Source organism: Monodon monoceros, unplaced genomic scaffold (genome assembly GCF_005190385.1).
Source record: "Monodon monoceros isolate NGI ecotype Baffin Bay Population unplaced genomic scaffold, NGI_Narwhal_1 Super_Scaffold_3, whole genome shotgun sequence".
Classification (NCBI taxonomy): domain Eukaryota; kingdom Metazoa; phylum Chordata; class Mammalia; order Artiodactyla; family Monodontidae; genus Monodon; species Monodon monoceros.
Genome location: NW_021703780.1, coordinates 95,875,707 through 95,896,693, shown reverse-complemented (window position 1 = coordinate 95,896,693; position 20,987 = coordinate 95,875,707). Strand labels below are relative to the sequence as shown.

Genomic DNA, 20,987 nt, shown 5'->3' with positions numbered 1-20,987 from the left:
CCGTTGCTCCAAGAGGCAGGAGAGGTGATCCTCAAGGGAAGGCAGGACCCCTGGCCACATAAAGGGCCAGAGAGAGGCCGGGGCAGGACAGGCAGCCAGCTGGGGTTGCAGAGCTGGCAGGGCCCTAGGAGCCTCAGCTCCAGCGTGGAGTGCGTTGGGAAAGGCCTCTGTGCTGGGGTTCCTGGGCCTCGTGGAGCTGACAGGCAGGCCCCAGCACCTGCAGCCTCACTGCTTCCTCAGCCGCCTCACGAGGCAGGAACTGTGGTGATCCCCATTTCAGAGAGGCAGAAACCGAGCCTCAGAGAATGGGCCTGCCAGGCACCTGCCATTGCTCGCACAGCCTCCTGCCTCACCCCAACAGGGCCTGACCAGGAGAGGGCAGGTGTTCCGAGGCCTGGCCCCTCCCAGAACCAGGTGGGCAGGCAAGGTCCTGCCCATAAGAGCACAACAGAGGCCCAGAGGCCAGCACTGCCCTGAAGAGCTGTGTGGCCCTGGGAATGCTGTCCCCTCTGTTGTACTCTGAGCCCTTGAGGGTGCACGTGGCAGCACCCAACACCCCAGCCCTGAGTGAGAGCCCTGGGCGGTGCCTAGGGCGGGGTGGAGGCGGGGGTCCCTTCTGCTCATAAGTGCCTTCCTTGTCTCCTGCTCTGTGGACAAGAGGCTCCCTCTAGTGGTGGCTTGAGGGACACTCCAATGGTACAGCTGCTCACACCAGACTTCTTGGAGACCAGCTGGTGCCAGATGAGGAAACTGAGGCACCAAGGGTTGTCTCCTGCTCTGTGGACAAGAGGCTCCCTCTAGTGGTGGCTTGAGGAACACTCCCATGGTACAGCTGCTCACACCAGGCTTCTTGGAGACCAGCTAGTGCCAGATGAGGAAACTGAGGTGCCAAGGGGGCTGTCAGTTTGCCTGAGGTCTTGGATTGAGTTGGCGGCAGGGTTGTGAAGGCCTTGGTGGGGAGATGGGGGCCCTGACCCCACGGTGCATAGAGGAGGCTGATGGGCAGGAGGAAGCTGAGGGGAGTGGGGAGTGTGACTGAGCCCGGGCAGAGGTGGGAGAGGTGGCCTGGACGAGGGGCGGTGATAAATATCTAGGAGATGAGTGAGTGTGTAAGGCGTAGGCGGAGGGGCCTCAGGAGCCAGCTCAGTCCAGGCTGCTGGGTGTATAGGATCTGCGGGCTTCCTGGAGGAGGTGCTCGGGCAGTGTAGACCACATGGTACGACTGTGCGCAGACAGTATGAATATGTGATCCCTGTCTCAGCCAGAGAGAAGCGTGGGGCTCCACACCAGAATGTGCACGGTGGGAACCCGTAAATGGTGAATGTTGATGAGTTTTAGCTTCTTCTGTTCCTTACTTGCCCAAATTTTCTACCAGGAAAATACATTATTTTTGGCATCACAGACACACATAATAATTGCTTCAAGTAAACACAAGAGGTAAAGAGAAATTGGGTGGTAGTAAAAAAGGGACAGGGTCCCAGGCATTGTTTGTGGGCTAGGAGAGGCCCGAGCCATTGGTGGTCGAGGGGAAAGAGGTAGCGGGAAGCAGAGGAGGTGGGGTCTGGGCGGGAGGTGGTTGTGGGAGGGTCGTGACCTTAGCCTGGAAGAGAGGCTCGTCCAGACGGGGGCTGGAGAGGCGGAGGAGGGAAGATGGCGGGGATGTGGCTGTATTTATGGGGCCTGGGCTGTGGAACTGGTGGCCATCGGGCCTGGGGCTCAATTTTCTCCTTGTGGGAGAAGACAGGTCTGAAGTGGGCGGGTCTGGGCTGTTCCCCAGGGAAGGCCTAGCAAACCTGCTCCACGTCTGTTCTGGAACCCAGGGGGTGAGCCAGCCACGGAAGACCCACAGGAGAGCCGGCCTCAAGGCTCCGGTGGGAAGCTGCTGACACCTCAGGAAGGAGCCCCACCCCGGGCACTTCGGGCCAGCAGGTGGGCCGGCCGCGCCGTGACAGCCCCCTCTCCACTCGCTATCCCCAGGACTCCCCTCTGAAGGCCGTGCAGATGCTCTGGGTGAACCTCATCATGGACACGTTCGCCTCGCTGGCGCTGGCCACCGAGCCACCCACGGAGAGCCTGCTTCTGAGGAAGCCATACGGCCGCAACAAGCCCCTCATCTCGCGGACCATGATGAAGAACATCCTGGGCCACGCCGTCTACCAGCTAACCCTCATCTTCACCCTGCTTTTTGTTGGTGAGTCCCCCACCCTGCCCACCGGGGACACCATGGCCCAGACCCCGTGCTCTGGATTCACAGCTGCCTGCCTGTGTGCTGGTGAGGTGATGGAGGCCTAGGGCGGTGAAGTTAGTTGCTCAGGGTCACACAGCAAATCTTGGGTAGAGACTGGCCCTGCCCCAGGTCTGGCTGACTCCAAAGCCAGGGATTTTTCCACTGATGACAGCTCCAGACACTGTGTACACAGTGCAAGGTGGTGCCTCACGTCAGCCCCGCAAGAGCCTGAAGCTCTAGGGGGAGTGGCCAGCCCCTTCTCTCATTGCTCCCACACTTGGAAGGATCCTCACCACGCCATCCTCAGAAAAGAGCCGCATGCCTGCCTACCCGCCAGCTGTTTCCACAACACGTTTATTTAGGACCCTCTACCACCAACCCCCATGACAATGAGGGCACCGAGCACAGAGAGGGGAGGTGACTTGCCAGAGGGCACACAGCCAGTCTGAGGTGGCACCCTAGCTGGTTCTAAGACTGGCCTGGCTTCCAGGGTGCTTCAGAGCTGATCCGGGCGAAGCCCACCCCTGGCACCTGGACAGGCCCAGAGGCGGGCAGGAGCTGGCCCACAGCCACACGGCAAGTTGGGGCCAGCTTGGAGTCCCCGGAGCCTCTCTGAGCTGGGTTTTCAATGCCAACGAGCCCTTGCCCTCAAGTCCAGAGTACAGATGGCGATGGGACACGATCCCATTCCTCAGAGTGCAGTTCCTTTCCGTTGTGTTGGCAGGACGGTTGCAAAGATGATCATGAAAAGCTTTGGAGGATGTTCGGGGAATGCAGAATTAGTAGAGACTCGGAGAAAGCTGTCAGGCTGGGGAGAGAGGGGGGCGTGGTGGGCTCCTGCTCTACTCGCTGGCTTCCCCACTTGAGCGCCTGCTCTGGGCGGTCCTGGACTCAGCTAGATCCTCACACTCAGAAAACCCCACAAACCCTCCCAGCACCAGCTCATGCAGCTTTGCAAAAGGACGCAGGACGGCATCAGGCATGCCGCGGGTGGGTGTCCACACAGCAGCCCGGGGCTGTGTCCCCCACACACTGCCACGTGGCAGCTCCTGTGACAGAGAGGCCACCTGGGTGAGTCCAGAGCCAGCCTGGCCTGGAAGCTCCAGCCTCCATGCAGGAACTGGTCTCTCCTGTAACAGCCCCTTGCACTTCCAGAGGTCTCAGCAAGGACGTGCTCAGTTACAAGCAGCAAGACTTTCGGGGGGACCCAAAGCCATGGTCTCCCGCCAGGTATTCCGAGGTCACTCTACATCCTCCCAGTCCGGATGAGTTTGCCAACCAGGGGTTGCTTTTCATAAGCCCTGTCGCCTTGTAGCACAGCTGGCCTCCCACCTTTATCAGATTTCTGCAGGAAAAGTGGAAGAAAGTCCACCCAAGACCTTTCTCCCCTAGAGGAGAAAGGGTTTTGTTACCCCTTCACTTACACCCCACAGCTCAGGCCCACCTGCCCCCCAGTGTCCAGAGAGCACCTCCCGCATCTGGGTGACCCACCCGGCTGCTCAGAAGAGGCCCCCATGCAGGGCCAGGCGTCCCCCCAGCTCCGTCCCTCAGCCCGGCTCCTGCCCTCTCGGCTTGGCAGGCGAGAAGATGTTCCAGATCGACAGCGGGAGGAACGCGCCCCTGCACTCGCCACCCTCCGAGCACTACACCATCATCTTCAACACCTTCGTCATGATGCAGCTCTTCAACGAGATCAACGCCCGCAAGATCCACGGCGAGCGCAACGTCTTCGACGGCATCTTCCGGAACCCCATCTTCTGCACCATTGTGCTGGGCACCTTCACCATCCAGGTACCAGGCCCCACCCTGACCTGGCCGGGGTGGGCCGGGGGCAGCGGGCAGCCGGAGCCCCTCGGCAGTGCCCTGAGAGCCCAGACCTCCGAGCTGGCCCCTGACGGCCTGTCCCTCTGTCTCTCTCTCTGCTCCCTGTGGCCTCCAGATAGTGATCGTGCAGTTTGGCGGGAAACCGTTCAGCTGCTCCCCGCTGCAGCTGGACCAGTGGTTGTGGTGCATATTCATCGGGTTAGGAGAGCTTGTCTGGGGCCAGGTGAGTGCTCGGGGAGCTGCAGGAGGGGCCTCTCAGCAGGGGAAGGGAAAGAACACTGGACGGGGAATCCAGGAGCCCCAGGAATGGGTCATGGCTCCTCCATGGATTAGCTGTCTGGCTCCGGGCAAGGGCCTCCCCGTCTCTGGGGACCGGAGCAATGGGGGTTTGGCCCAGGTCTCGAATGCTGGTCATTTGGGTATCGCCACTGTGATTTTTGCTTCTGTCTATACACCCCGCTGATCCTGTTATTTACTTGATACTTTCTTTTAGTCACATCTGTTTTTCTAACTGAAATTTATTTCAAAAGGTAATTTATATTACAGATATGATTGGAAAATCAGTATCACTTGTCATAAACAGAAGCTAACCAAAAAAATGTAACAAGCGCGATGTTATTAAGCTCTAACTAGATGCCATGGCCAGCCAAGGCTCAGAGCTCGAAGCCGGCTTGTTGTAAAGAGCATTAGTAGGTGCTGTGACACCAAGCAGAGGCTCCTTCAGAGAGCTCGGAGGGAACGTAAGAGGGGCAAACCCTGCTGCATCACAGTGCTGTGTCTGCAGCCATCTGTGGCCCTCCCCAGCTTCGGGGAACCCTGGGCTGGATCCTCTCTAGGGGCCCTTCTAGCCATGACCCCAGAACGTTCTCCCACCAGGCACATGCACACACACACGCACACGCACCATCATGGAACTCACAGCTTGCAGCTCAAAGACGCCTGACCAGGACATGGTACCCAGAGCTGGATCCAGGCAGTGGGTGGTGCCCCAACAGGCCTAAGACGTTGGTCTTGCCTTCAAGCTGTTCCCAGGCTAGAGTGGGAAATTCCAGTGAGAGAAATTAACTAGAAGGTAAAGAATAAAATTTAGTTTCCCTCAGAACAATCTTCTTTAAACTTTGGAGCTTCTTTGGAGAGTTGATAAACTAGGTTTGACTTAACAACGCCATTCCCTGGGCACCCTCAGGGCCTGGGCATCTTCATCCCACTGGACAATCCCTCAGGGAGCCCTCGGCGTCTGGATGAGCAGGTTCCTGACACCTAAGGAGGATGCCAGCGGGCAAGGCCCACCTTAAACCCCCGGGGAACCCCTGAGAGTGTGCAGGGCAGCCCCTGCCAGTCCCTAGAGGAGATGTCAGGGGCCTCTGACCTCTGCCACCTCAGCTGCCCCACAGGGCCTGCCGCTCAGGCCTCAGCCCCACGGACAAGCCCTTTGGAGGAAGAGTAACAACAAAGGCATATCCCCCTCCCATCTTGCCTTCCCTTTCCAGGAGGGCAGCCGTTTCAAGAGTCCCAGGATTGACTGCCCCCAAGGCACGCAAGCTCTGGGCCCCTGTTGCCCAGGGTTGGGTACCCCAGGACCCAGTGACCTCAGGAAGAATAAGCCAGAGACCTGAGGGCCAGTGACTTAGACACAGCATCTCCAGCTCTGAGAACTGGTCCCAGCTTTCCAGATGGGAAGGCCGGAGCTCACAGAGGTTAAATGACTTGCCCAAAGTCACAGGACTTGTAAGGTCTGGGGTATCCAAAGTCACACGTGTCCAACTCCCCAGATTTCCCACGATTTCCACCTGCCTCTGGATGAATGAGTGAATTAAGAAGAAAATTAAAAAGAAATCTAAAGATTGACTTGAGGAAGAGGTGCGACGAGTTAAGGAGTGAGTCGAACGTAACTAGGTCAGTGGGTAAGAAGAGCAAGAGGGAGGAAGGGAGGCCGAGCCCTCCGCTGACAGCTGGGCCCCTCGCAGGTCATCGCCACCATCCCGACCAGCAGGCTCAAGTTCCTCAAGGAGGCAGGCAGGCTCACGCAAAAGGAGGAGATCCCGGAGGAGGAGCTGAACGAGGACGTGGAGGAGATAGACCACGCCGAGCGAGAGCTGCGGCGGGGCCAGATCTTGTGGTTCCGAGGCCTGAACCGGATCCAGACCCAGGTACAGGCGGCTCCTGGGGCCGGGCCCATGCCTGGCGGGGTGGGTGGCGATGGGGATGCGGGGATGAGGGTGGGTCCAGACCCGCTCTCACCATCTCACCAGCCTCCTGTGCACCCATGTTCCCCACACACACACTCTGCCTTGCCGCTGAAGAGCGGCCTCCTCGGGAAGGTCCTGCCTCCCTGTCCACCTGGCCGGGGTCGGACTGGGGTCACACCCACTGTGGGCTTTGGGGCGGGGGGCAGGGGGTGCCCCTGAGGTGGAGGAGGGGTGACCTTGAGGGCCGAGGTGAGTGAGGGGCTCCTGTCAGGGTTGCTGGGGGGCCGCCAGGAGGGTCAGGCGAAGCTGGAGACTGATCCACGTGAGGCCAGGATGGCAGCTTCAGGCCGGGGTGGGCCCCAGATTCTCCCGGCCACGTGGTCAGGCCTGCGGTGCGGGCTTGCGCACATGCACGTACATCTTCCTCCACGGGGGGCTTCAGACGCTCTCCTAGCCCCCACTGGGGACCAAAGGTTGGTTTTCCACACACACACCACATGCACGCACACGCACCCCAAGGACACACATGTAGAGCACACGCGCAGGATGTGTGTCCGGCCAGAAGCAGGTCTCTGCCTCAGAACGGGACTGCGTGGCCACCACGTGACACACGCCACGAACATGCAGCCCCCGTGTTCCCACACGGCCCCTCTCCCTGAGTCAGGGCTGCAGTTCTCGGGGTGCTTTCACAGCCCTGTAGGATGAGGAACAGAGGGACCAGGAAACCGAGAGGCTCAGTCTCCTGCCCAGCCGGCCTGGAACAGCTGTGCTGGGACGTTCATGGTCATCCTGCCCCCGTCACGCTCTGGGAAGTGCGTCAGGGCCCCCCACCTTGGGCCTGCGGTCCTGCAGTCCTACACTGTGGCCTACCGCTGCATTTCCACCTAGCACAACAAAAACAGGTCGCCTGGGCTGCCTCACACCCTACAGGGACTGTCCCAAACATCATCTCATTGGCCTTCCCGGCCCCCTGAGAGGTCGGTATGCCCCGCACCTAGTTTTAGGGGTAACCGAGGTTCAGGAGACAGCCCTATCTGGGCACTGGGTCGGGGGAGCAGGTTGCACACCCAGAGCCTCCTGACAGACAGCAGTCTGGGCTCCGGGACTAGCCCTCCGGGTAGCCCCCATCCCCCACTTCCCAGGCGGGCCCGGCAGCTCTCAGCACACACACAGCCCTGGTGCTGTCACCAGCCTGGCCACAAAGCCTTTGAGGAGGACACCGGGACTGTAGTTTCTTGAGTGAGCACGAGTCCTATCTAGCCTGACTCTCACGGACCACTAAGTGGGCCAGTGCTTTGCCCCTCACAGCTAACCCTGCCAGGTAGGTGGCATTGCCCCTTCTGAAGGACAAGAAACTGCCACGGGCAGTGACTTGCCCAAGGCCGTCTAGCTCGTAAGTGATAGAGCTGGGGGGCCAGGGTCTGTCCACCCCAGAGCTCCCAGCACGCCTGGTCCCAAGGGCTGAGCACCCCCTCTGCCTCCAAACACCATGTTTAACACCCCACCCGCGGGCCCCCGCCCAGCCCATTGGCCCCTGAGTCACTAGAGCAGGACCAAGGCCGGGCCCCTGTGGCTCCCCCCTCAACCGGGCCCTGGGGACCCCAGGTGCCCGAGCTGAGCAGACGTCTCTCAGAGCCTTGGAGCGTGCCTGGTATTGTCGTTTTGGTTTAAGTGGCGTGCTGTCTTGCCGTGGCTGCGGCTGTCCTCGTGGCCTGGCGCCTGTCAGTCGTGTAGCTGTCGTGTCCATTCTTTTCGCAACTTGTCTCGTTCTCTCCTCCGTTGCAGATTGAAGTAGTCAATACTTTCAAGAGCGGGGCCTCCTTTCAGGGAGCCCTGCGGAGACAGTCCTCCGTCACCAGCCAGAGCCAGGACGTAGCCAATCTCTCTAGCCCTAGTCGCGTGTCGTTGTCCAATGCTCTTTCCTCTCCGACCAGCCTTCCTCCTGCTGCAGCCGGGCGTGAGTGTGAATCCTTACCGCCTCGGGTGCCACCGCCGCCAGCGCCGGGCGGCCAGGAGGGCAGGGGCCGGGGCGCCAGGGACTCGGGGGGCAGGAGGTCGTGATTAGGCCCAGGGGGCTGAGGGGCCCCGGCCATTGAGGAGGGTCCCAGGCAGTCAGCAGACCACAGCCAGGCACGGGGTGGCAGTCCCTTAGGGGGTCAGGGTCGGCTGGGGTCAGGGTCAGGGGTTATGACCAGGCAGTCATGGGGTCCTGAGGGTCACAAGTAGTCAAAAAGTCTGGGTCAGTCAAAGGATCACCGTTGGTCAGGGAGGTTTCAGTGATCGAATGTCACAGTCCCCCACAGGGTCACGGTGGCCAGAGGGGAGCAGTCAGCTGGGGGGCGTGGAGCACACCAATCAGTGTAGGGTCATACCCGGTCAGGAAAAGCCTGGCTTGTGAGGGCCAGGGTCAGAGTTGGCCATGAGATCACAGTCCTGTGGTCGAAGTCAGGCCAAGGGTTACTGTGGGTCAAGGGAGGAAAGGCTCTCAGGGGTCACAGTCAGCCACAGTGAGGTCCAACCCAGAGGGCTCACTATAGATCAGAGGTCACAGTTGGTCAGGGGACCCAGGCCCCCAAGGAGATCACAGCCTGGAGGCCCGCTACCCAGTAGTTCAGCCCCTTCTGCCCTCTCTCCTTGTACATCTGAGAGCACCAGCTACCTTACACACACTTCTCCCTGCAGCGGGGCTTGGAGCACAGTGAAGGCCTGAGCCCTTCCTGGAAGGGACAAGGCTCCTGACCCATTCCACTTGACCTCAGGTAGAGCACAGTGGGGGGTCTCATCTTGGCTGGCTGACAGCAGGCCCGAGGGACCCAGTCTAACCTGTGGCTTCCTCCTTCCTCATTGGAGGGACACCTGGGACTCCGACCCCCTCCATCACCTCCCTCCCTCGAGCTCATCTCCTCACACCAGGGCGTCTGACACAAGTTTCTCAACTCTGGCCTTGTCTAGATCTTTATGAACCCCCCATGGCTCCAGGTCCCAGAGGGCACAAGGAGTTTCTATTTACCACCTGCCTCCCTTCCCTGTCTCTAGTCAGCCCCTCCTAAACCACAAGGGAGCTGCAGTCTGGTCCACTCACGTTGTCTGTTCACTCAGCCAGCCCTTGGGCTTCTCTGATGAGACTCCAGGCCTCATCTCTTGATACTTTAAAAGGTGCCTCTACCCCCCACCCTCCCAAGCACAGAACATCCAAAACACACATCTCTGCCACCGGGCAGGAGAGGACCATGTGCTGGGTGAGAATGATGCCATCTGAGCCCTTGGACAAGAGGCGCAAGCCACACGGTGCTGTCGGTGGCGTGTGCTCACGTCCCACGACCTTTCCGTGGGTGCAGTCCCACCAAGTACACAAAATGACAGGGAGGATGCAGAAACGGGGGAAAGCCCCTGTGCTCATTCATCAGCACGAAAACACAGCGATGGGGAGGCCAGACGAGCCCAGGTGAAGGGAGGCCACGTTTGAGCAGATGGTGTCTGAGTCACGTTCCCATGAGGCACCGTCACCGGCACGTCACTGCCAGGCTTTCTCAGGGCAGGAGACACTTGTTCCCATCCTCTCCCACTCCATACAGAGCGCCCTCACCTCGGTGGGAGGCCGTGCCCAGCTGCCCTACTCCTGCGTCAGCCAAGCTCCAGCCTTGGTCAGCGCTGCCTCCTGTCGTGAAGTGCAGAGACCAAAAGTGCTCAGGGCTGGAGAGCCACCTGGGGAAATGATCTCTTCCTCTCGGGGTTCCCACTGCCCTCCCATTGCCTCCTGCATGCCTCCGGCCGGTCTGACTGCCAGAAGGCAGCCTCCGGGTCCAGGCCCTGGTCTTCGTCCTCCCCAGTTCGGCCTCTTTCTTGAAGCGTGGTGCCTCACCCTGGCCAACATGGGGCTCACGGCACTCCTGGGCACCTGCAGCCTCTCCCTTGGTTAGGCCCCGCATCTTAGCTCTTCCAGTCTCGAAGAAAGAGCGCAGTCATCTTGAACCTTTTCTTCTGCCCTTTAGAAAACCATTCAATAAGGCCAGTCCTGTGACAATTGGTTCTCAACACTTTTCCTTCAGAGAAATGCCCATTTCTGCCTGCCCTTTGCTTCCTATCTCTAAGCCAATCTCCTTCTAGCCCAGATTAATCCCTTTATCCCATGGTGACCCAACTGTGGAACAGCCTTTGAGAAGGATGCTATAGGCCTTGCCCACGACCCATCATTTTCTCAGAGGACCCAAAGGGGCTGATCAAGCATGACTCCCTCACCCAAGTGCCGTCTTGCCTCTCCCTCAGGCATCACGCCTCCTTAGGAATCTTGCATTCCTACCTGCAATTGTAGAATCCAGCCTGTAATTCTGGGTCCCTTCTGGGACTTCTGAGCATGGGGTCTCAAAAAACACCTGACCATCCCCTTGCTCAAGGGTACTGGTTCCAAAATTGATCACAACCTCTGTGGTTTCAACAGACACATTTTGGTCAACACAGTCACGATGTGAAATATCCCCTAGTTCCTCCTTTGCTTGAATAGTTTCTATAGCAATGTCACCTCCTCTGGTCTCCAAGGACTCCGAGAGCCCTCTAGATACCAGGCAGGGTCCCTACAGAAGCTAAAAGGCTTTCTTCCCACAGGGTGTGAAGCAGGGGGCCAGGAAGTAAGAGAAGGGGTCCCCGATTGGGTGGGTGGAGAGGTGGGCTCCCCCCACCCCCTGCCTCCTCCGAGCAGGATCTTCTTCCCAGGATTCTCCAGTAGAGTAGGGTGCCTGTTGAGTTGAAAACACCTGGGCTCTCTGTGCCCTGGAAAGAGTCAAACCACTGTCCTTTGGGCTATCAGAAGTGACCACCAAGTCCTGGGGCAGGGTGGCGTGTGCCTGGCTGACTTCTGACTCATGACTTGGGGTGAGGAACCCCCCAGCACATCACACATCCCTCCCTCAGCACCACTGTGAGGCGGAGGGCCCCAGGCAGACAGATACCATGTGGTGACAGGACAGTCTGTCTGGTCAGACTGGCATTGGAATGATCGGGAGGAAACTCTGGTCCACTGCCTTGCTTTCCTCTTGTGACTAACTCAAAAGCGAGTTTCTTTTTTTCTCCCAGAAACTTAAGGGCACACCCCTAATGCCTTATACTCAAGCCTCACCCAAAATTTTCCAAAGCAGTTCAGCACATCCTTCACTCAGGCTCAGAGAAGTGAACTGACTTGGCCAAGATCACACAGTATGTAAGTGACAAGAGATCTGACTCCAAAGTCCCTCATTTTTCTCACCACCCACACCACTTCCCAGATAAGCCCACAGACCTAGAGCCCACAGAGGTTGAATTTCCACTGTGGAACCAGTACCCACGCCCACAGCCTCATCCGGTGAAAAGGAAGAGCCAATCCTTTGGGGTCTAGAAGGCCAGGGAAGCTCTTTCTCTGCTTGAGTTTCCACCAGCCTGGCAGGGACTGAGAAGAGAGGCATTTTCCCATCGGCGATCAGGAACAGAATTAGCATTTAGCTCTTAGATGCAAGGCCAAGCTACAGAGCTCCTCTCTCTTATTGCCACAAATTCCTAACCCATCTCAAGCTACCTTTGTACTTAGCAAGTTCATAGCGCGCTCCACGTCTATGAGTGAAGGTCCTGTTCCTTCAAACCCAGAGCATCAGACCCCTAACGCCAGAGCAGCCGCTTTCTGGACGCCGTGCCCTGCTAGATAGGGCATCCCCCATCCCAGTCCCCCTTCAGATTCCCGGTGCTGAGGACTGCTAGGGCAAGGAGTTTGCATCTCTTAGGGGGAGAAGTGAAGAAGGGAAGGAAAGGAAGCTGGACCTCTCATTAGCATTCTGGTAACTAACTTAGTGCAACCTTGGGTTGGCAAGAAAATGGCTTGCTTCTGGGGGGGAGCCCAGACCTCTCCGCTGTCTGAATATTCCATGTGTTTGTTTCCCTAGAGGGCTAGAGAACCCTGGACACAGAGTTCAGCAAGAGAGAGTGAAATTAAAAGAGGTTGTGAGTCTTTAACCTTGAGCCTGAAATGAATGTGAATCAATCCCAGACTCTTGGCTTCCTTGAAGCCGGGTAAACATTCGAGTATGTCGAACCCGCCCCAGACCGGGGCCCATGCATTTCCTCAGAGCCATCGACAACGGGCATGGGGCTCCCCACCCCCTTTGTGCTGATGGAACCAAAACGTCTGAAAGCCCACAGACCGAGGCCCTTCCTCTCTTCCCCCTCACCCCACGCCCCAGTGCAGCTCATGCCAGCAAGGCCCATCACCAGGGCAGGCAGGGAGGGGAGATGGGAGAGCTTTTTTTTCTTCCCATACTTTTTTCCATTTCAGCCGCGAGAGATCCGAAGTGGAGACTTGAGATGGCCGTGGCGGGGTGTCCCGAAAAGTCTTGTCCCCACAGTCTTGTCCAGAGCAGTTCATTCTTTCTGTTGTCTCCATTCCAGGGGGAGGGCGAGGGGCCTACATCTCATTGTGTGTCATCCCCTCCGCGTTGTCAGTCACACGACAGGGTCCTGCCACCATCCCTCCTCCTCCACCAGGCGCTCCCGGCTGGCATCTTATTGCAATTCAGCCAGGCTCTGGGCTGAGCAGCTACAATGATCATTATTATTCCCATTTTACAGTTAAGAAAACTGAGGCCTGCAACATCTTTTTTGTTGTTGTTTTCACTTAATCAAGGGAGTAGTGGCCCAGTTATCAGGATATCAGAATATTGAATAATCTCTACAGAGCCACAAATAGGGAATCCAGGGAGAAAGAAACCTCAGAGCAGCCAGATGGCCATCACGGACAACGAGCACTAATGCATGGCGTCTGGCTGGCTCTCTCTTGGCACCTGATGCCTCTTACTGAAAGCAGGATTCCACCAGGCAGGTTTCCCTGGAGTCCCCTGCCCATAGCACATAAGAAGGAGAGGGGACAGAGATGCTTTTGAGAAGACAAGGGAAAGCCAGAACTAGTAAGTGATGGCTGACAGCAAAGGAGAAAAACTTAAAAAAATCAAAACTGTGGGGTCTTACATAAGACCAAGAAGGCTTATTGACAAACTTAAATTCTTCTCTGTGTTCTCTAAATTAAAAGGCAGAGGGGCTTAGGATGTGCTTTATAAAGACTCCTCTCTAAAACAGTCAAGCAAACCCTGAGCTGTGACACTTAAAACCATCAGCCACAGTCACTGTGAAAATTCACTCCCATGGACAGGGCTTTCCCCCCTGAGCCCCACCAACGAGCTACCTCTGGGTTTAGCTCCGCAAATCCTGGGACCACAAGGGCCTCCCCACAACTGCCCTGTCCAGTCCTCTGTCCCCCTACAGGCCTGTGATATGGGGGGAGGGAAGGCCAAGACGGACGGCCTCAGCACCCCGGCCGCCTCGGCTGAGGCTCTGCTCCTTGGAAGCATGGATACTGCCTTGCTTTCCCCACCACTGGCTCTGCTCTGAGTTGGGGCTGGGAAGAGAGGAGGAGGCGCCTTTGTCCCGAGTCCCATCGGCCCCTTGAGATGGCAGGCTTGGCTCCCCCTCCCAGGAGTCCAGAGAAGGGATGCCTCTCTTCAAAGTGAGGGTCCGGTTCCTGTGCACCCTGTGAGGCGGGACAGGGGACGGCCAGGCCGGTGGTGTGGCTCGCCCGCAGTCAAGGCACCCGAAGTGGCAGAGCCCAGACGCAGACTCGGGTCTTCCCGACTCTGGATCCAGTGCTCTGCCCACTGGCCTGGACGACTCAGCGTCCAGCCTCCTTCCATTCTTCAGGGAACCCAGCTTCCAACTGAGACACAGAAAATGAAAGAACTTGCTGTTTTGTGGCTCAGTTCCACAGCCTCTTAGAATCCTACCCAGGGCCTGGGTTTGGCCCTCTGATTTTGGCCTTGTTTTTTGGTCTTGTGTTTTCAAAGCACAAATAAAGAAAGGAGGAAAAATCCCCAGGAAATAAGGGACCCCAAAGCCAACTCTAATGAGTGGCCAGGGCTTTGAGTCTATACTCGAGTGTTTACCTCCCAAATGCATGAAGGGAAGAAACGTTGGGTACAAACGGCCTCCATTCACATTGTCCAGGCTTCCAAGTGTAGCCGTGTGTCGTCTGTGTGTGCCGTGTGGCTCCCCCCCCCCCCCCCCCCCCGTAGCATGCTCGTGCCCCTGAATGTCATCAGTCATCACCTCCGTCGTGCTTTCTGGCTGCCTCTGCTCTGCACCCCAGAAAGCCCCGAGTTGGCTTCGGTTTGCTTTGCTGCTCCGGTTTGATGTTGCCCTTCTCTGTTTGGCCCTCGTGTGTCCCTTCTCATCCCGGCTCATCCAACTGTCTCTCCTTTCTGTTCCTTTTCTGTTTGTGACACGTTATCTGTTCCATGTCGTGTGGTTTCTTAACCGCGTGTGGTTTTTCTAAGATTAATTTTTTTACAAATAAATAGCCTCTCCTCCTTCCTCCTTTATTCCCACCTGGTCTCGCACCCCTTCTGCATGGTCGAACCTCTGCTTTAAAGTTAACAAGGCTCAGTCTCTCACTAGGTCTGGGTGCCCGCTGGAGTGGGCTAAGCTTCCTCTAACCACAGTTTCCCATCATCGCTATGATGGGCCTTCCTTCCTCCTGTCCTAATCCTGTAGTCTTTACCCAAACCCAAGCAATTTTAAAAACCTCACGGATGAACACAACCTAAATCCCCACTTCCGTTCTTCCCTCTCCTCTCCGTGCTCATGACACCCAGCGACTGTGGATTCCAGCCACCTGCTGTGCCCGAACCCCTCTCCCCCACCCGCCCCTCCTCCGAGCCCCCCAGAGCTTGGCCACCGGCCCCCCTGGGGGCAGCGCTCCTCACCCCCGTGCTTCCCTTGCAGATCCGCGTCGTGAAGGCGTTCCGTAGCTCTCTCTATGAAGGTCTAGAAAAGCCTGAGTCTCGAACCTCCATCCATAATTTCATGGCTCATCCTGAATTCCGGGTCGAAGATTCACAGCCCCACATTCCCCTCATCGACGACACCGACCTGGAAGAAGATGCCGCGCTCAAGCAGAACTCGAGCCCGCCGTCCTCGCTCAACAAGAACAACAGCGCCATCGACAGCGGGATCAACCTGACAACCGACACAAGCAAATCAGCTACCTCTTCAAGTCCAGGGAGCCCCATCCACAGCCTGGAGACGTCGCTTTAGCTGAGGACCCCGCCACCACCCACCTCCCGGGCACCCATCCGTCCAGGCACCCGACTCACCCAAGCAGCAGCAAGCCACAGCAGGAAACCAAATACTGGCGAGAAAACCGTTTCCACCCAACAGACCCTTTTTCTGGCTGCGATGCTGTTTGAACTCTTTTTCACTTCGAGGCGAGGGCGGGATCTCCTCCGGGGGCTTAAGGGAGTGAGCGGTTTTTCCCAGAACTAGCCCTTCCTGGCTCCCACCCGACATGGACCAGCCATGCACCCGCCCGGCGCCATGTCCCCTGCATGAATGTACTGTACACTTCCGGTCCTCCCCTTGTTTGGTTTTTGGGGGGTTGGGGAGGGGTTTTTGTTTGTTTGTTTTGTTTTCTTAGGCGGGAACTGCAGACAGACTCTTTTCTGAGACTATTTATCCAATCCACTGGTCTGTGAGTTTTTGAAATGCTTGCGCAGCATGGTCTCAGTTGTATAGGTTAATTTAACAACTTTTTGAAATTGCAGAGCTTAACTCGCCTAGTAAATTTGCACCAATGGAACCGAAGAACTTCAGACACTCACAAGGTTATATCCATTTCTTTGTATCTATATCAACGTATACTTCCCCAAGACTGTATACGTCCATATAGATAGGTAGATATATATGTGTCTATATGTATATATATATATATATATATATATATATACACACATGGATATATAAAGTTTCTTTGCCGGCATGTTGCCTTGTTTCTGCTTAAATTGCTCTATTTTAACTTATTTATGTCCTAAAAGAAGAATGTAATTTGTTTACAAACCTGTAGATAACGTCTTCGGCTATTTGTACGGTTTAAGAACACTGGTGGCTGAGATGCTATAAAAACAGCTCAGCCTGATAAACACCTCCCTGGATTGCATCCTTGATGTTTTACGATAGCCATGCTCTGATTTTTGCCTGCTACTTCCGTTCAATTATGTGACTACCGAGGGAGGCTCAGGCAGAAGCCAAATGTTAGCGAGTATCCATCCTGAGGGGTCCAACAGCGTGCTCCGTAGACAAAGGGGGAGGAGGAGAGAAGTCTTCCTGCGCTCAAAGCACTGATGGCCAGCCCGGCCCCAGGGTGACGGGGTTGGCAAAGCACTGGGTGAAGACTTTTCTCTCAATGAAACTCACTTGAGTTTACTAAGAGCATTTCAAACAGAGATTCTCTCTGGCGCTGTCTGTACAGAGACTGAGGTAGTTTTGCAATATTATAAATGCTATTGCGTTGATTTTTTTTTTTTCAGTTAGTAATTTAGAGGCTTATTTCCTTATAAATTGCAGCAAGTGAGCTGTTGGCATATTGGATGAGGATCATTATGGCTTGCTGCTTTTATTTTTATTTTTGAAGAAGAACAGCCTTTTTCTCTGCACTATTTAGATCCGAACGAACCTTATGACGTGTATATTGAGATGTATTCAGTGTGATTTTTTTAAACCAAATTGTCTTCCTGTAGTCGCAATATATACTGTAGCCTTTGAACAGCAAGTCTTGCTTTCCCAGACAGAAAGCCATTCTGAAACCCTACAGTATCACAGGTGAGAAAAGGTGGTTATTTTTTCCCTGAGACAATAACAGCACTAGTAATCCCACTTAATAAGAGCTTATTTAATTGTATGTCAGCCTCTTAACTGCTAAGCACTTTGTGGGTATCAGCTTTTTTCATAAAAGAACTTTTGTATTTAATACAAAGTTTGCTTTGAGACTTTTCAGCATACGATCTTTTTCCATAAACTTGTACAGTGCAAAAGACATTTTGAATACCATGATCGATGATGTCCCATGCTTCAAGGAAAACCAAACGCTTCTGCCTCGCTTGCGAAATGCATTCTTCACACTGACCCTTCCCACAGTTGCTCTGTGTCTACCCGGGCCCCTCCCTTCTCCAGGCCCAGAGAATTCTTCCACAAACAAGATGAGAGCCACTCGGGAAAAGAGCCATAGTCAGCTGGGAGGGCCTGCATCTGGATGGCTGTGGAGAAGCCCGAGGGTTTAGTATCCCAAGTCAGCCCATCCCACCTGGCAAAACCTTCCTGGAAGGAGGACCTTCTTTGCGCAAGAGCATCTCCTGAATGTCGTGAAGAAATATCTCTGAATGTACCCAGCAGAGGAAACTGCATCCCCCGAGGGGTGACCACCCTCAGATATGCTTATTGGATTCCAAGACCAATACCGCCCACTGTTCTCAGAGAAAGGAAAGACCCGCTCCTGTAAAACCTGGGGCAGCTTTGGAACATGGTGTTTTTTGTAGTTTCCTTTTTCAAGGTTCTCCATCTCCCGCTTTGTTCCAACCTTGTGTCCGTGACCTCATTCCATGACACCAGGAAAGCCCCGCTTGCACACCACGCTCCCTGCTCATTTGGAGCCAGGACGCAAGGGAAGCAGGAGGGGTCTCCCCTAGGGGGACCCAGCCCAGGGGAGAGGGAGCCATGGAAGCTACCGAGAATGCCCCACGTCAGTGTTGGTCTTTTCTTGTCAGGAATGATGGATGCTCACACACACACACACACACACACACACACACACACACCCTCGCCCTCACACTTGCACACACACATCCACACACACAGGAAATGATTGGTTTGTCAGAACTCCCTGTAGTACATAAAGCTTGCACTCGGCGTCCTATATCTAGCAGCATGGGGTACGTTTGGCAGTTCACCCCATTAGGGGGTAAATAATTTATGACCATTCATCTGTTTTTATGAATTTTTTTATCTAGACAATAACTGTAAATAAAGAACTCACCATCTCTGTTCATTTAATACTATGCAATGGTGATGCTTTCAATTGCTGACTCTTCTTACTCCGCAGTATGGTTCTGAAATGTCTGTGGTCCTAAAAAAAAAAAAAGGCAAAAACCAACATAAAACAGAACACAGTAAATATATACTCTGTAATGTATACTTTTTGCTGGTTTTGGACTGCACCATCCCCTCAGCTTCTTGTCTGCCCTCTGGACAGGGGCTCCAGGAGAAGGTAGCACATTCAGTTCCAAGGTCTAAGCTCACCAATCTGTCTCCCCCTAACAGATGACGGAAGACCAGGGGACCCATTCAGTGAGTCACCCACCTTTGGAGGTGGAGAGGGAGGAAACTGAAGAGTTTCCTTCCCTAACTCAGCAGCAGCCTGGGTTGCTCCCACCAGCCCCCCACCGTAGCCCCTTGCCCCCTTGTCCCAACCAGAGCACAGAGTGGAAAAGAAGGAGGGCCCCCTGCTTCTGAGACCAGACCAATGATAGTGACTGCACTGGGACAAGGACCCTGGACCTGTCTCAGCCCGGACATCCCAGTTATTGAACAGCCGTTCTTCCCCAACTGTGCTGAAATTCCCCCTTTACCACATCCTGACAGCTCAGAGAGACTTGGGTCTATTTCTGGAATATCTCCTCTGTTCCCTTATCTGGGTGTCTCATCTGGCACCAACCACACAGTTTTAATTATTGTCACTTTATATAATGTTTCATTATGTGGTGGGATAAATACCCTTCGCTTTTTTTTTTTTTTACAAAATTTCCTGGTTATTCTCTCACATCTATTCTTCCAAGTAAACTTAAAATTTTGCCGAGTCCTGCATCCTCCTGCCCTCCTCTCACTCCAAATATTGGGCCCTTTCATTGTAGGTGCAAACATCTTCCCACCATTGTAAGCACTGTCCACCCCAGCTCACTAAATAGAGAGCCCTCTAAGGAGAAATAAAAAGGGCATCCTGAATCTTGAGGGAAGCCAGATAGTCCTCCCATCATCTCACCTGTCCCCTAAGCCAGGGTGTCGTTAGGAGAGGCCACCAAGCCCCCACCCAATCTCAGTGTGGGACCCAAAGTCACCCACCTTGGCTGTGCTGAGGTGGACCCTCCATCTGCCCTGGTCCAGGCAAGAAAGAGGGGTCGCTCCCAGACCTGGAGCTACCAGAATGTGTAGCCCAGTTACCAGTTCTCCTCATGGAGAAATGTTTATTCCTATATCCCTTTCCTGAACTATTTTGGTGGGGAGACGGTCACTTCTTGCTCCTTATTCACAGTTTTCAGCAGTTGTGATACGTCCTTTGGGATGCAGCAATCTCTTGCCTGGACCTTCTCACCACCCTGATAACTCCCCCTAGTGGTTCTGGCTCTACTTACAGGAGGCTGTCAAACGCACACTGTGACGTGCCTCCCACACAAAACTCTCTCCGCAGGGTCGGAGATCCCACCATTACAAGATGGCGGGTGGGGTGGAGATGGGTTGCGTTTCTCTGAAGGCTTCTGGGTCCTCCAGAGCCGAGGCTGAAATCAAACAACAGCAGAAAATCCCCAGGTCTTTCCCAAGTTCCAAAGCAAGCTCTCCTGATTTTGATGTAAAGATCCTGTTCATCCAAGTGGGAGGAGGGGGATCCCAGGCCCTGGGCATCAGCCATCACCCCCTCCACCGAAAACAAGATATTTAAGGCTGCTTTGGGACTGCCCTTCTCGGCTCCCTAAGTCTGTTCTGTAACGCCTGTGGTGCTCTCCTCACCTTTCCTCTCGGGGCGGGGAGGGGTTAGTCGCCACACTTTGCTAACTCTCGCGTGCACATATTTTATACCAGAGTAGCGAGGAAATGGTGCCGCCTCCAGCTTCCACGAGCTACCCGGGCTCTGGGGGGCTCTGGGGAAATCGGGGCTGGGACGTGACTGTGCTCTTATTGTACACTCTTGATTTCTCTGTATCTCTGGCTTGTGCTCTTTGTAATTAATGGGATTTGTCTGCCTTTTCAACACTATACTGAGCAATAACAATAAATGCACACGTGGAAATGCAGACACAGTACACATCACAAGGCCTTTTTCCGTGGGACAGCTGGGTCCCCGCCCTCCGTGGATTTGAACTCAGAGGGAAGCCAAGTGCCTGGGAGGGAAAGGCACTTTGCCCAAGGGTGCATGGCTCAGGGGTGGTCTCTCTCCTTCCGCCGAGTCACACCTTTTAAACAGTCACCATTTGAGGGAGGCAAGTTCAGCTTGCTGTGAGTCATTAACCCTCCATGAGGAACAGCTGACAATCCCAGAGGGCAAGACTCTGGGGGAAGAGGCCTCAGGAGGATGAAGAAGAGGTGGAGGTTCAGGGTCTGGGAGGTCAGGGCACAGATTAGGGAAAGCTTTTTTAGCTTTGGGGTCTGGGATTAACCGGAGGGAGCTGATGGGAGATGTGGACAAAGAATGTAGGTGGTATCCCCCACTGGGGCCAGGGGAATGCAGAAGGGACCCTGGCACACTAAGAGTCTGAACTTTGCACACCTCTGGTGGACATCAACAAAGAACGAGAATGTGCCCAGACCAAGAGACAGTGCCAACGTTGGTTCAAAGGTCGATGGTTGCATATGCGCGCGCACACACACACACACACACACACACACACACACACACACGAAAACCCAGCTCTTCTCAGGGAAAACTGATCCCCAGATCAAGCACTGTAGGCCCAACCGCTTCCAAACCCAAACCCAGTTTCACATCCAAAGGTCCATTTACTCCCAAGATCAACCCTCCAGAGGAGGTATTATTACAATTCCCACTTAACAGAAGAGGAGACGGCAGCTCAGAGAAGAGAAGGGTGTGCCCACCTAGTAAGTAGGGGATACAGTATTGATACCTCGCAGTCTTGATGCCA

General features: G+C 55.2%; 1 protein-coding gene across 2 annotated transcripts in view; it reads left to right on the top strand.

The window, feature by feature from the left end:
* The window catches only part of ATP2B2 (ATPase plasma membrane Ca2+ transporting 2), a 194,675-nt gene extending 173,983 nt beyond the window's left edge, over window positions 1-20,692 (top strand). The window contains exons 19-24 of one of the 2 annotated variants that reach the window (XM_029242568.1): window positions 1,978-2,191; window positions 3,807-4,018; window positions 4,167-4,274; window positions 6,019-6,201; window positions 8,026-8,112; window positions 15,031-15,408. In XM_029242568.1, coding sequence (XP_029098401.1) covers window positions 1,978-2,191; window positions 3,807-4,018; window positions 4,167-4,274; window positions 6,019-6,201; window positions 8,026-8,112; window positions 15,031-15,342 — 1,116 coding nt within the window. In that variant the 3' untranslated portion in view covers window positions 15,343-15,408. Of the gene's footprint in view, window positions 1-1,977; window positions 2,192-3,806; window positions 4,019-4,166; window positions 4,275-6,018; window positions 6,202-8,025; window positions 8,113-15,030 lie in introns of both variants that reach the window. The other variant, XM_029242567.1, reaches the window with a different exon arrangement.
* The last annotated feature ends 295 nt before the right edge of the window (window positions 20,693-20,987 follow it).